The sequence below is a fragment of the Arctopsyche grandis genome, chromosome 3, assembly GCF_051622035.1.
Source record: "Arctopsyche grandis isolate Sample6627 chromosome 3, ASM5162203v2, whole genome shotgun sequence".
NCBI lineage: Eukaryota > Metazoa > Arthropoda > Insecta > Trichoptera > Hydropsychidae > Arctopsyche > Arctopsyche grandis.
This window is the reverse complement of record NC_135357.1, coordinates 25,774,267-25,788,053: the sequence shown is the minus strand read 5'-3', so window position 1 is coordinate 25,788,053 and position 13,787 is coordinate 25,774,267. Positions and strand designations below refer to the sequence as shown.

General features: G+C 33.1%; 1 protein-coding gene across 1 annotated transcript in view; it reads right to left on the bottom strand.

The window, feature by feature from the left end:
* Nucleotides 1-2,042: 2,042 nt before the first annotated feature.
* orb2 (cytoplasmic polyadenylation element-binding protein orb2) overlaps nt 2,043-13,787 on the bottom strand; it is a 65,488-nt gene continuing 53,743 nt past the window's right edge. Inside the window, exons 4-11 of the mRNA XM_077427078.1 lie at nt 6,419-6,523; nt 5,772-5,897; nt 5,580-5,692; nt 5,288-5,498; nt 5,123-5,208; nt 4,935-5,036; nt 4,734-4,838; nt 2,043-4,650 (exon numbers count right to left, since the gene is read on the bottom strand). Of these exons, the coding sequence (XP_077283204.1) occupies nt 4,534-4,650; nt 4,734-4,838; nt 4,935-5,036; nt 5,123-5,208; nt 5,288-5,498; nt 5,580-5,692; nt 5,772-5,897; nt 6,419-6,523 (965 nt within the window). The 3' untranslated portion in view covers nt 2,043-4,533. The remainder of the gene's footprint in view (nt 4,651-4,733; nt 4,839-4,934; nt 5,037-5,122; nt 5,209-5,287; nt 5,499-5,579; nt 5,693-5,771; nt 5,898-6,418; nt 6,524-13,787) is intronic.

Sequence of the window (13,787 nt, the reverse complement as noted above, 5' to 3'; positions counted from 1 at the left end):
GGTGTTATACATTCAATTGTAATATTTTAATTTAAACTAAGGTGAAGTTTTTCAAATATAATATCAACGTTTGTAAGAGTCATGTTTAGTGTATGTTGTGTAATGTGTGTGTGTGTGTGTGTGTATTTTGCATAAACATTTGTTTTTATTTTATTTAATCTAATATATAATTTCGAAAGAGACTTTGTTGGTAGCATCGAAAACAAATGAAAGTTGAATATTATTATTTTTCGATTCAAATAAATTTAATAAAAAAACAAATGGATGTTTATTATTAGATTAGCCATGTTTAAGCTGTTTATATTACAAATACCGAGTGAAGCCTGGTAAAACCGCTAGTATTTTATATTTTCGGCATATATTTTATATGGAATATTACATATCGAGAGTTGCAAAGTGTTCGAAAGCAGAGAGCATTGTACAGAAAAAATATACAAGTGTGTTTATTTTCAACTACTGGAATTTATACACAAATTTACTATTTAGCCGTTTGAAATTATCCGACAAGATAAATTCAATTTAGGCTTGATTGACTTATGAATTATATACAACGCTTAGATACATAGTTCATTGTTATTCCGGCTTTCGTTTAACATCATATATTTATCCGATTGATTCAAATTTGTTGCCAACGTGGTCAATTTTCAAATAATTAGTGATTACTACGGTCTCGATTAGACAATTATGTAATTAGCCGAAATAGTAATGAATCAACTTTACAAAAAAAATATATATTTGTCTATAAATGTATTAAAAAAGTTAGATAAAATGTTTCATTTAACTAATTGTATTTCCTATTGCAATTTACCTATAAAATTTCACCTATGATCCAATTGTTAATAAAAAACGCTATGACAAGTGAAGTAGAAAAATCTATTGTCATGGTTTGAGTTGTTCATGACAACAGCTTCGAATACAATATTATTAGAATTGTTTGAACGTTTATACAGTGACTTTCATACAAAATTATATTTTGCTCGATCAAATCAATACGAATGTTACGATTACTAGTGAAGTATCAATCCGATTGATTGTATCGTTGTCATTGACCATCAATTAAAAGTTTCACATTACCATTAAGTGTCCAGCAAAGCAATTATTTTGTGCATATCGTTTTCAATCAAGACCATTAATTTTAATTATGATATATTTTTAATGATTTAAAATTTTTATAGTAAATGCACGAGCAGCCCCTGTATCGCTTTCGTGTATCACACACCAAATGTAGTACGAATTTATTTTTGTGTATGCATGTTTGTGTTTGTGTATGGATGTGTATATATATTTACATATGAGAGAAAAAAACAACAAATAAGCACAAGGTAAGGATGTTGAAGGAGCTGATTATAAAAATGTAAAAAAAAATCTATATAATCAACATGTAAAATATATTATTAAAATATTATATTATATAAATATATAAAAAAATCAACTCGATAAAATAATTTAAAAAAATCATTACAAAAATTGACTACATGTGTAAACGGGTCCGGAATTTGTTCGATAAGACAATTTTAATTTTAATAATTATATCAGAATATGTCAAACCCCTCGGTTGGATGGAATAATCTTATCAACTGATTTCTAATTGTATGCGGTGTAAATTTCACAGGTGTTATTCTATATTTTATTCATTAAATTTCAATTTAATAAGAAATATCTATGAGCAGTATAAATATTCGTTTTCAAAGACATCAAAGGGGTATATTAAATAAAATAAATTATCATAATACTGTGAAGCGTCTTAACGAACAATCGGAATCCTGTTTTGTTTAGTGTAATGTGTGTGCATTTATTAAAAACATTTCGAGTATTTTGGAATCGTACACATATGTACAAGAATGTAGAACTGTTACATTATTTGTATAGTGATTTTATCCTCTTTGTTCCAAAATACTCGTGACTTTATTCATATTCGACGAAAAAGTATTGCTTTTTTAAACGCAGTTTTATGATAAATGAGTGTGTGTAGTATACAATTAACATTCCATTCGATAAAAAAATTCTAAAAAAATACAAAACTACAAAAATCAAAACATTTTAAATAAAAAAAATATTTAATCATCAAGAACTTTTATAATTAAATATCAACAAATACAAATCAACATTAAAATAAACGATAGACTAAGGATGCAAAAAATAAACATGAGACACACATTTGTGTGCATTTTTAAACGACAATAAAATTATAAAATTGGGAATATGAGATTAAAAAAATATATTTACTTTGAAAGCGTATATTATTTTAAAAATATTCCCAATTTGAAAAAAAAAAGGAAAGCAGTTATCATAATAAAAACTCACCATTACTGAACAAATTAAAAACTAGGTAAAGTTTTTAGCATATACATACATATGTATCATAATAAAAATGAAGCATTTTAATGCAAATCAAGTTTTGAATTGAAACTGAGTCAAATAAGCAAAAAAATGGAAATATTTTATTAATTTACCTAAGAGGAGTGCTTACATATACTAAATGTAAAAAAAAATATTATGAAAATGTATGTATTTTATGTACGAATGTGAATACATATATATATAAATATGAAAAATGTATTGTATGCATATATGTATATACACACTCACACATTAATAAGTGTATATGTATAAAAGAAGAATGAAAAACATATGAGAATCTAATGTGATACGTCTAAATTTACCTATAGAAAAATTACGATTCAAATGGTGAGCAGAATAGATAGATACATTACAGACACAGACATCTAGAGCGACCGACGGCGAAATACAAAAATATAAAAATACAAAAATCCGCCCGAAAAACACCAAAAACTACCGATTTGTTATGAATCAGATCCGATTATCGCGTATATATCATTATATACTTTTAATTAATGCAATTTTTCATAAATGTGTGTATATTTTATGCGTACATGCTAATGAATGAATACTCATCACGTGTTCGCGCGCATAAGTGAACTAATTTTATGCGAAATCATGCTTAGCGTTCAAAATACCTCACACAAAATAACCTTTATAATATACTAACACAATAAAAATAACGTTAAAAATTTTGAGAATTTAAAAATTACCATAAAAAACGTATTAAAGTTTGAAGTGCACATACAAGTGTTGCTAATGCAACGCACTCAATGAGCTTCAGACGATAATACTAACGTGATCATGGTCCATTTTGCTGTATTTCTTAATTCTTAAGTCAACCCTTTCGTTTGAAATCTAGTAAAAATTCAATCTTGAGCGCATCAAAACAAATATTCAACATCTACGAAAAAAAAAAAAACGAAAAAAATCTCACACCAGTCATTATATTGCACATGTTTGGCCTATACATTTTCACCAACAAATAATTTATATTACAATTTACCTATCGCTTTAATGATTTAATCATTATTGTTGATAATTTTGGTGTGATACAAAAAACACGTATATGACACAATCAATTCTGTTCCATATTACACATTAGTAATACGCAACAAAACGATACAGTTTAATGGATCACACCCAACATTAAAAAAATAACAAACATCAAGGCTTTCACACAATAGTTTTGATAATAGGTGTTCTAAAAATGACCTGAGTGTTCAAAACTCACAAATTGTCCATTATATAATATAAACACTGTATGAATTACAAATGAAACAAGTACTGGTAACATCAAAAATAAAGGATAGTAATATATAATACAAATGTTTAGTAAATATTGGGAAAACAACCTATTAAACACTTAATAACATTGAGTCAATTTTAGATCACCAAATATGCCATGCTTAACATGCCAAGTTTTGGATTATATCCAAACAGTTACAATTATTTAAAAATCCATTAAAAATTCTTAATTCTAAACACAGAAACTTGCTCGTTTTCCGTTCCTGGGCATCAAACATTTAGCTGTTAAAATAAAATATCCGTCCATAGTCATAATCAAAATAATAATAATTTGAAGAAAACAATTTCTCTATTCAGATTGACACCATAGATAATCAAATCTATTTTTAAAATTAACTAATTAATACCATTGCAATAAATTTAAAATTACTACGCCTTTCGTCGAATTGTCTAAAATTTTTGGTATATATTAAATCTAGCGATGTTTCAAATCAACAAACTTCATCATCATAGTTAACAAAGTTTACATAATAATTATGACGATAAAAATCTTCTAAGAAGACTCATCATTGAACTATTGCACATCGATCACTGCACTCACAATCATTTGTTGAGGAACTAGTTCATATTACATGGTCAATTCACAGTACATAAAATCGACTATTGTGCATCTGAATTGCTTTTAAGATTCACAAATTACATTTTTTTACAATTTTGTATACTAAAAAGATTTTGTATACAGTATTAAATATTGTATTCATAGTGAAATGAAAATTATTCACATTATTGTAAGCGATAATTTAAAAAATTGAATTTGTGATCAATCCGAAAGCAATTCTCAAAACAATCGTAGATTTTATTACCGTTAAATATCACCATTAGTAAATATTTTATAAATAATATGGTTCGGAGTATGCATGTGTCGCTGACGAGTGTGGTAAACGGCTAACACCAACGAAAGGGTACTGCACGTGGTCGCTCGGCACCCTCTTTCACCAACGGCTTGTGGAATTCACGACCAGGACGAGAGTGAATAGTTGCCCAGCAATGCTCACAGTAATACTGAAGTCAAAATGAAAAAAAAAATGTCACAATATCTACTATAATATAATCTATATATTCTCAATATACAACGGATAGACAACCTGTAGGCAAGTTACATTTGCACAAAAGAATGGTGCAAATTTTCCACCGCACCGTGCCCCTTGACACTCATCGCACATTTGATCATCCAGAACGTAAGGTTTCACCTATAATGAATAGTAAATTGTAATTCGATTCGTCGTCGACTTACAAACCAACAATTTCAATTAATTCAAAGATTATATTCCATATCATATATTTACCTCGACCCTTTTATCAATATCGCCGTGTTGAAGCTGGACAAATCGTGCAGATATGGCTGCTATGTATGATTGTTGGTTACTAAAAGCAACTCTACCTGCCCCCTAGTAATAAAATCAAAATTGATATCAAAATATGTATGTATTTTCAATTGAAACAACGACTATATTACCATATTGGGCACACTCACCTTGGGATATTTCAATTCTGGATCAGTATCAATACCGGCATAACAAACACCCCCATACAAACGGTCCATGATTGTTGCCAATTCAACTGCATCATGAAGTTACAATTTAGAATCATAATCAAATTATTAATAGAACGATTTGGAAGTTGGAATTCATAGACTTACGAGCTTTGAGTGGACGAGGCACTCCACCTACAAACACAGTCTTTCTCGGATCCAGCGGCATGCTGGCATCCAACACAAAGTCGGCATCGCCGAGTCGCCATGGCCGAATTTGCACAGGTTTATCCTTAATAGTAGGTGAAGACACACACAAGTATAACTTTTCCTCGTCAGTAATACAAGCATCCATCAGTTGCTGCACTGAACATTCATCCTGAAATTATAATTCATATATTAATAAAAATGAAATGTGAACAAAATTTATATAAGACGAATTGCTATAATAAAAAAATACCTGAAATAGAAGAAAAGCGTATCCTTTAGGTGGAAAGTAACTTTTACTTTCGGCTTTATGTGGCCAATCAACGACGAGGGCTCCGAATCGACGAAATGAAGACGTGATTTCGTCTGAAAATAGAATAAATGAGCGTGTACACTGGTGCTACTACCGGTGCATGCGTATTCATTTACACAAAAAAAAAATTACCTTCGTCAATATCTGGCGGCAGTCCTCCGACGAATACTTTCCTCGAGAACCTCTCAGTGCCGGGTTCAGATCCTCCGCTGGTAGGGGAAGATCGTGCGGGCGATCCTCCTACCATCGCAGACAATCCTAAAATTGAATCGACATCACAAAATAAATGAATGGCACTCTAAAGAGCGTACTACAACGAAAAATATACCACATAGAAAACATCTTTGTTCATTGAATTATTCATGGGATTTATAAATGATATTTTACTGTGCGTTTGATGAGCTGTGCTTGGCGTGTTGTTCGGAGAAATGATGACCGGTGGGGGAGAAAGGTACCGGAGTGGAGGTCTCGGAAAGGACGAAGAAGAGTAGGCCGGCCCCGGCCACACTGGATTGATGACATCGAGCAGGTAGTGGGAAGAATTCCGGAGGGTGGGAATGAGTGGACGGTAGGAGATACCTATATCCGGCAGTGGATTGACGTGAGCTGAGGATGACGATGGTAACAATGACGATATATACATATATGTAATCTTTTCAAAAATATAAAAAAAAATGACTCGAACGATCGTCTTCCGCTGAGAAGGTGTCAATGAAAATATATAACGGTAGAATAAAAACCGTTTCGAGAGAATTCCAATTTATTCATGATGATTTTACCTGCACATGATAGTGCGGCATGGTCAGCCGTGGTCGCTTCCGCAGGACCACCTTGGACCATTCCACCGGCCTTTTCATCTCTTCCCAAGAAAAAGGGGTAAGTGACTGAAAAAAATAAATAAAACAAAAATAAAAAAAAGGCAAACACTCGGATATCACGGACGACGGGGGGTTCACGTTCAACTTGAAAGTATTACATACAATTGACCGACCACTCGGATACAAATTGTATTATACTACATTAGATATGTAAGATGAACTAGACATATATATATGTATATGTATGTACCTTCGAGCACGTCAGTATGATTTAGGCAAAACGTTCCTTTGGATGCATCTGTGAGGCCCGACAACTATGGTGGAGTGCGTAGTGGAATTGTCATGGTTGTGAATAGTAAAGCATTGGAAAGGGTTGATTTCGGTGAGCGTGTGAGTGAGTGTTTGATGGGGCGGAGGGGGGGGGGGGGGGGTTGGGGTTGGGGGGAGGCATCGAGAGAGGGGCGCGGGAGGCGAAGGGCCGGAAGCGGAAGTCGTGACGCGGTCGGGGCTGATTGAAGGTGGAAGCGGGTGCGGGGGTGGTGGGGGTGAGGTTGTCGAGACTTACTCCTCCTTCGGTTACCCTGCGTGACACGGATGTAGGAAGGGACAGAGGGAAACTTCTGGGAGGTCATTTCGACGAGCGAGCACCAAGTCTCCGGCTAAAATGGCCGAACTTCCGAGATTCGCGCCACAGCCAGAGGACGCGCGCGACCTAGCACCGCGCTCTACGACCATGGCCGATGTATTTTATTTTGCTCAACATCGACGCTAAAATATCTCCAACGTTGAAATTAAATTATACCGTTTAACTTAATTATGCAGCGGAAACACTACTATCGTTGGTCGCATGGATTTTCAAACTAAAATAAGACCTCTCTCTCTCTCTGAATTTTTGTTGTACAACTTCATAACTAATATCAAAATATATACTTATTAATTTATCATAAATTGGTCATAGTGTACCATATTATATTAATTTCATCAAAGTGACCAACGACTGAAATGTTTCCCCTAACAGCACCAACAGCAGATGTCATGCAAATGTCTTGCCAATTATCAGAATTAAGGTCTGTTCATACTTATCCAGCACGACCCGTATCCTGCAGGTGTCATGCAAGTGCGGATAGTATTCTTTGGTACATTATATGGACGTATTCATACTTCATTCACGCATGCGCATTTACGCATTCATGCGCGTCCATATAGAATGTACTAAAGAATACTGTCCGTACTTGGAGGATACTTGCAGGATTTCGGGTCGTGCTGGATAGGTATGAACAGACCTTTAGGCGTACATGATCGACTTCTTGCTGCGTATGCCGAGCTTAAACTATAGTCTGAAAACTAAAACTGACACTTCTGGTAAAACGCACATGCTATCATTTACACTAATTTTCGACTAATAGCATTTCACGCGTAGAATAGTCTGCATGAAATGCTATTAGTTGAAGGCGGTGTAAGAGACAGCATTTAAGTCTCTTACTATAGCGGACCAACTATAGATTGTATCTTTAAGCTTTGTTCTTTGATTGTATCTGAACAATCCGTCAAAATATTAAAAAGCGCAGTCTGATTCAGCCATAGTCGACAGTAAAATTAATAAATATGTACATATGATTCGGTTTGGTGATTATTCATATGTACATATGATTCGGTCTGGCACCCAAAAACTCCATCATGCGAAATATTGTACTAACGGGAATTCGAGTTCCAGATATTCCATATTCGCGATTTTTGTGGCAATGATTGTCGTGCGCGTGATCGCAATTTGCGCAATATTCTGTTTACCATATGATTCATATGTTTTCACGAAATTCTATGTGCCAAATAAATATACAAAGAAACGAAATCCAAATGAAAGTTTATAAACGGATACTTATAAGTGTAGGCACTGTTTCCTATTGATTAAGAAAAACGGATAGTATTTCTCCTTTTATACATATGTACATACCTACATACAGTGGCGGACTGGCCATACAAGCGTACATGCCCGATGGCATGTGGGCCCCACTATCCGTTAGAAAATATGGGCCCTCAGTAAAATTAAATAACTTTTTAATTTAACTATTTCACGTGTGTAAAAATTTATAGGATATTGCACTTTGGGACCTAGAGTTTGGGTATTTCAACAAAACAAATTTCTTTAAAAAAACAACTAATGCCTGCTTTAACAGCCCAAGGATCGGTTAACTTTTTTTATTAGGCTCGAAATGTAAGTTTCAACATTTGCGTGGGCCCTTTTACCGGGCCCATTTCCAACCTCAATATTATGCATATACCAATACCTATGTAACAACTACCTACTGAAATAAAAATGGGAATAAACAAATTTCCCTGAATAATATAAACTGAATTGCTTAAAACAATTTTGATAGGACGATTCATCATCAACCAGCGATTTAAATTTACTTCATACATACTTTCAAAATAACATTTGATTATACTTCAACGATATAGTAAGATTTAAATACACAATTTTAAACAGTTTCCGAATATTAAATCTATTCCTAATCTAGACAAATCCATGTATATAGAAACATAGGATAGGGGCCCCCTCCCCAAAATCCTGATTTTCGATTAACATTAATTGAAAATATTATGCATTTTTTGTTTTCAGGGACGTAATTTGGGGGGGCACTCGCCCCCCTAAATTAAGGAATAGTGTGAATTTAGAAAATATTATGGATTTAATGATTAATGAGATACTATGGATCTATGAATGCTGCGTTTATTTCTTATGTACATATGTTACTTTTGGGTAACTAATAAAATAATCGCTGCTATGTGCTTTGAAAAAAAAAGATTTTATTATTTTGAAGCAAGTATATTTTGGTTTTTAACTGGTATGCCATTAGTAACATTCTTAGAAATTGTTCATCCCATGGAGCGAATCGTTAGAAAGGTCCCCTTTACTTTATTTTGTCTCAAAAACAGATGTGTATCGTTTATTTTTCCGAATGTTCGTATATTTTTTGATATAGTGATACATTTTGATGGTCGATTTTTGTTAACCATGTGAAGATTTTTGGAAAAAAATTTTCGCCTGCGGCGCTTTTTTGGCTTTTACATAATATTTTTTTATAATTATTTTTTCAAAAATAAACTTAATTTTTTCATATTTTATATTTTCCATTTTTATTCCGATATAAAAAAGATTTTTTGAAAAAAAATTCAATTTGGCCAATCTTTGCCTGCCCCCCCAAGAAAAAGCTGAAGTGACGTCCCTGATTGTTTTCTACCGAAAGTAAAAGCCGCTTTTATGCCGCATTCTTTTATGATGCATTATATGACAAGGATTAAAACGAAATATACAATGTAATTTATGGATCTATTTTGCTTTTGCCATTTTTCTTGTACCTAAATTTGTTTATTCCCATTTTTGAAAATTTTATTTATTTTTTGCCCTTGATTTTTAGCGTGATGGAAAGAAGAAAATTTTGTTATATGGGGGGGGGGGGACAAATTTTTTTAACCCTGGGTGGGGGCCCCCTTTGACTCCTGGCATGCACTGATTTCAGTCCCAGTCCGCCACTGCCTACATATATGTACATACCAACGTAAAGTATCAGTGTGATAGGATTAATGGTATCCAAATTGTTTCCAAAATAAACAAGCAAACAGACAATTTTTTAAAAGCATAGTATATTTTGCCTGTCAAAATTAGTTATTTGTTCGACAGATGGTGAAATTTGGACAATGGACAAATTTGAGTACTGGCAACTTCGTCCTTTTCGTTGAGTAGTTTTATCAACCTACGCTTGATACTTTTCGCTTTTGTTTTCCCGACACTTGAATGATCAATTGAAGATCTAAAAAATTTCATCAAGATGCCATTGAAATGAAACACTTCAATTAAAAATTAATGACAGTTCGTGTTGTATGCGAATACTCCATTGAGCTGTCGAGAGTGTATCGTACAACAAAAAAACGACCAAGGATGGACATGAATGTATATAAGTTAAAATATTTCAAGAGAACTACATTTTATACTTTATCTATATGTTGATACTTGATAATTCTGTACATATGCCGTCTATATACGCAGATGTATGCAGATAAGTAAAAAGTGACCGCAATTGACAATGCCACACAACTATTACATTATCATTCAGTTAATAGTAAATCTTGCATAATTGCACATGTACTATGTGTACACAAATAAAAACATATAGCTACATATATGTATATATTCAAGAATGCTAAAAATAAAACTTATTCTGAGAATCCTTTTATTTATCGACCATCATAAATTTGATTGCATACTATTCAACAACAATCTACTTAAGGTTTATATTTATGTAATGCTATAAAATACATTGTACGATCCCAACACGTCAATGCGAGGATGCAAATTGCAGGAAGCGTTCACAATTCTTCCTCATTGGAAACGCGCGCTTACGCTATCACATGAAGCCGTTGCACCATCCTAACATTCATAACAACCACGACAGACAAAAAATGCAAAGAAAAAAATCGTATGTATATATGGGGAAGGGTTGTTTGTGTGGTCGACATACAAAAATAATGTTGAGCATTAACCGGGTGAGCTGAATAGAACCGCGCCCTATCTGGGTCACGAGGTCCTCACCTACTCCGCACCACCATTCTGATGCAGTAACAATATTGATTCTTTACATCCTTATGTAACTAATGAAAGCGTTTATTTATAAGCAATTTGCGACCGTTGCATAATTATGCAACAATCGTTACATATTTGCAACTCACAAAATAAATAAATATCTAATCCAAATCTTCATCTACATACATTATAATTTTCAGCGCAAATCGATTTCGTCGATTTTTTTTGACCATTGTTATTGTATTGACATATTATGTACTTTTGCACAAAATATTATAAAATATTATATGAAGTGAAATAAAATTTAATGTCCACAAAGCAAATACACTAGACAATAGTGACAACGATCAAACAAAAAAAAAACATTTGTAAAACAGCAACTTAAGTACTTTCATTTCCGTAAAAATAACATAAACTAGGGCATTCGCATGTACATTTTAGTTCTACGTACATAAGTTCACAGCGGGTGAATCTTTAACATTATTTTCATACAAAATTGGTGTCAATAGATATTGGTTCTATTATTTTTAAAAGCTTTTACTTATTATATTCATTTAAATATTTGAATCACTCAGTTTTCCTCAACAAAGAGGTAATTAAGAGAGAAATGAATTTATATACAACGTGGAGAAAATAAGTGAAAACTTAATTCACATTTAACATTGTTTGTTTAATCTACTTCAACAAAACCAGATTTTTGAGTTAAAATTGACAAATACATATGTATACATATATGTATATGCAGGGATGTTTTTGGAAAAAAAGGTGCCGAAACGCACTTCTTCTTAAGCTTTTACAAAAGAAAATTATATTCAAATATTATTTAAATGAAATTCAAGGCAGCTTTTCCCATGCCGCAAAGGGCATAAAAAATAAACAAAATGTGCCATATATTTATTTTTATTTTAGATAGGTAGGTCAAATCAAACTAACAACTGAAGCTTGATGTAAAATAAAATTGTAAAAACATCATATTCATAATTGAAAGAAATTGTTTCATATTTGAAAGAAATCATCGGGAAAATCGTCTCTATTTATTTTCTTAGTGTTAGTATCTGTGGCCGAATTTATTATATCGACGTATCGACAGATCGACGTATTATATCGGCCAATTATATAAATATGGATTGTAATTATGTACGCACGAATATTCTTTCGAATAATAATTGCTTTTGAGACATTAAAAATAGTGGGAAAAGGTGCCGGAACGGCGTTCCGCAAAGTTCTTAGGGAAAAAAGCCCCGCATATGCACACATACATATGTATAAGATTAGCTCGAGAAATACATTGTAGACTGAGATTAAAATTGAATAGACTTAAAATAATAGATAGTAATAAACGCAATCATAATGGAATTATGCGAATCGGTCCAACTTCCTACTCGACTTCCCGCCCTAGTGATAATATAATTTGTGTATCCGCGCGCCGGTAATAATCGTTCAAACGGACGACCGACAAACTCGATTATCATTTGATTTGATGATGCGAACCCATTGAGTTTTCGACGTTGCGCTTTTATTTTTTGTTGAAAATAGACTTTTCCAAAACGACACGAAGCGGGTTCGCATGTCAAAATGACGCGGTAATGACGATGACGGGTCGACCTTCTAAACGCGAGCGGCCACGAGATCGCAAATTATGTCAACGGCGTCGTTATTCGTTACGAAACGCATTTACTCAAATTGAAAGAGATAATGTGACCGTTATTGCAACGTGCAGTTGCATCAAGTTCATATGTACAGTATCATAGCACACGACGTACATATCGTGTGTACCTGACGGAAAATTCAATTGGGAACGTCCGGCTTCCAATTAAACACAAATACGTGCAAGTGGCACAACTAAGGATTATTTATATTATATAATACGTATAGCAAGTATCTATGTACGTAAATAACACTATTCACGCATTATATACTTGCAATATAATAATCTAAAAATAGTTTTCTTTCTCCTTGGTAAATGTGAATCAATTATAACTACTATAGCTATTTGATTAGGGTGTATGTAAAATGGGTCTGGTTCACTGCATTGAAAGGCGAAAGATCGAAAAGCAAATATCGGAAAGCAAAGATCGAAAATCGAAAGATCTTAAGTCGAATGATCGAAAAGAATTCGTGCATGGTAAACGGTACTGTGTATATATAATATATATCAATGGCGTGTTGTGAAATTCTCTCTCTTTTTGTCATACAGCCTTACTTAATGTGCACGGGCAGGATACAAGAGGAACAGCCTGTTCCTCTTGTATCCTGCTCGCGCACATAAAGTAAGGTTGTTCGACAAAAAGAGAGATAACTTTACCGCACGCCACTGATATATACATATATATATATACTGCCCGCTCTTCATATGTATGCATGGTAAACGAATATCGTCATAAAGATTTCGATTTTTCGACTTTCGATGCGGTGACGGCCACCGATGTAAAATATCTCACTACTACATATGTACATATGTATGTACATTGCAGTACATACATACACATACATATATGTCCTTCGATTTACGTGGACTTTGTTTTACGTAAATTCATCTTGAATGTTTAAATGTAAGCTAATGATCAATTTGAGATAAAATAACAGGATACGATAGTTTGTAGATCCAAATTGAAAGAAAAACGCGGTTTTACGAGTAACGAATCTTTCACCTAAGCGTGGGATTGGGTGACAAATTTGTGTTGTCCGCCGATTTTGTATCTACATATATACATATGTATATGTATATAAAATTAGACTAAATTTAAATTT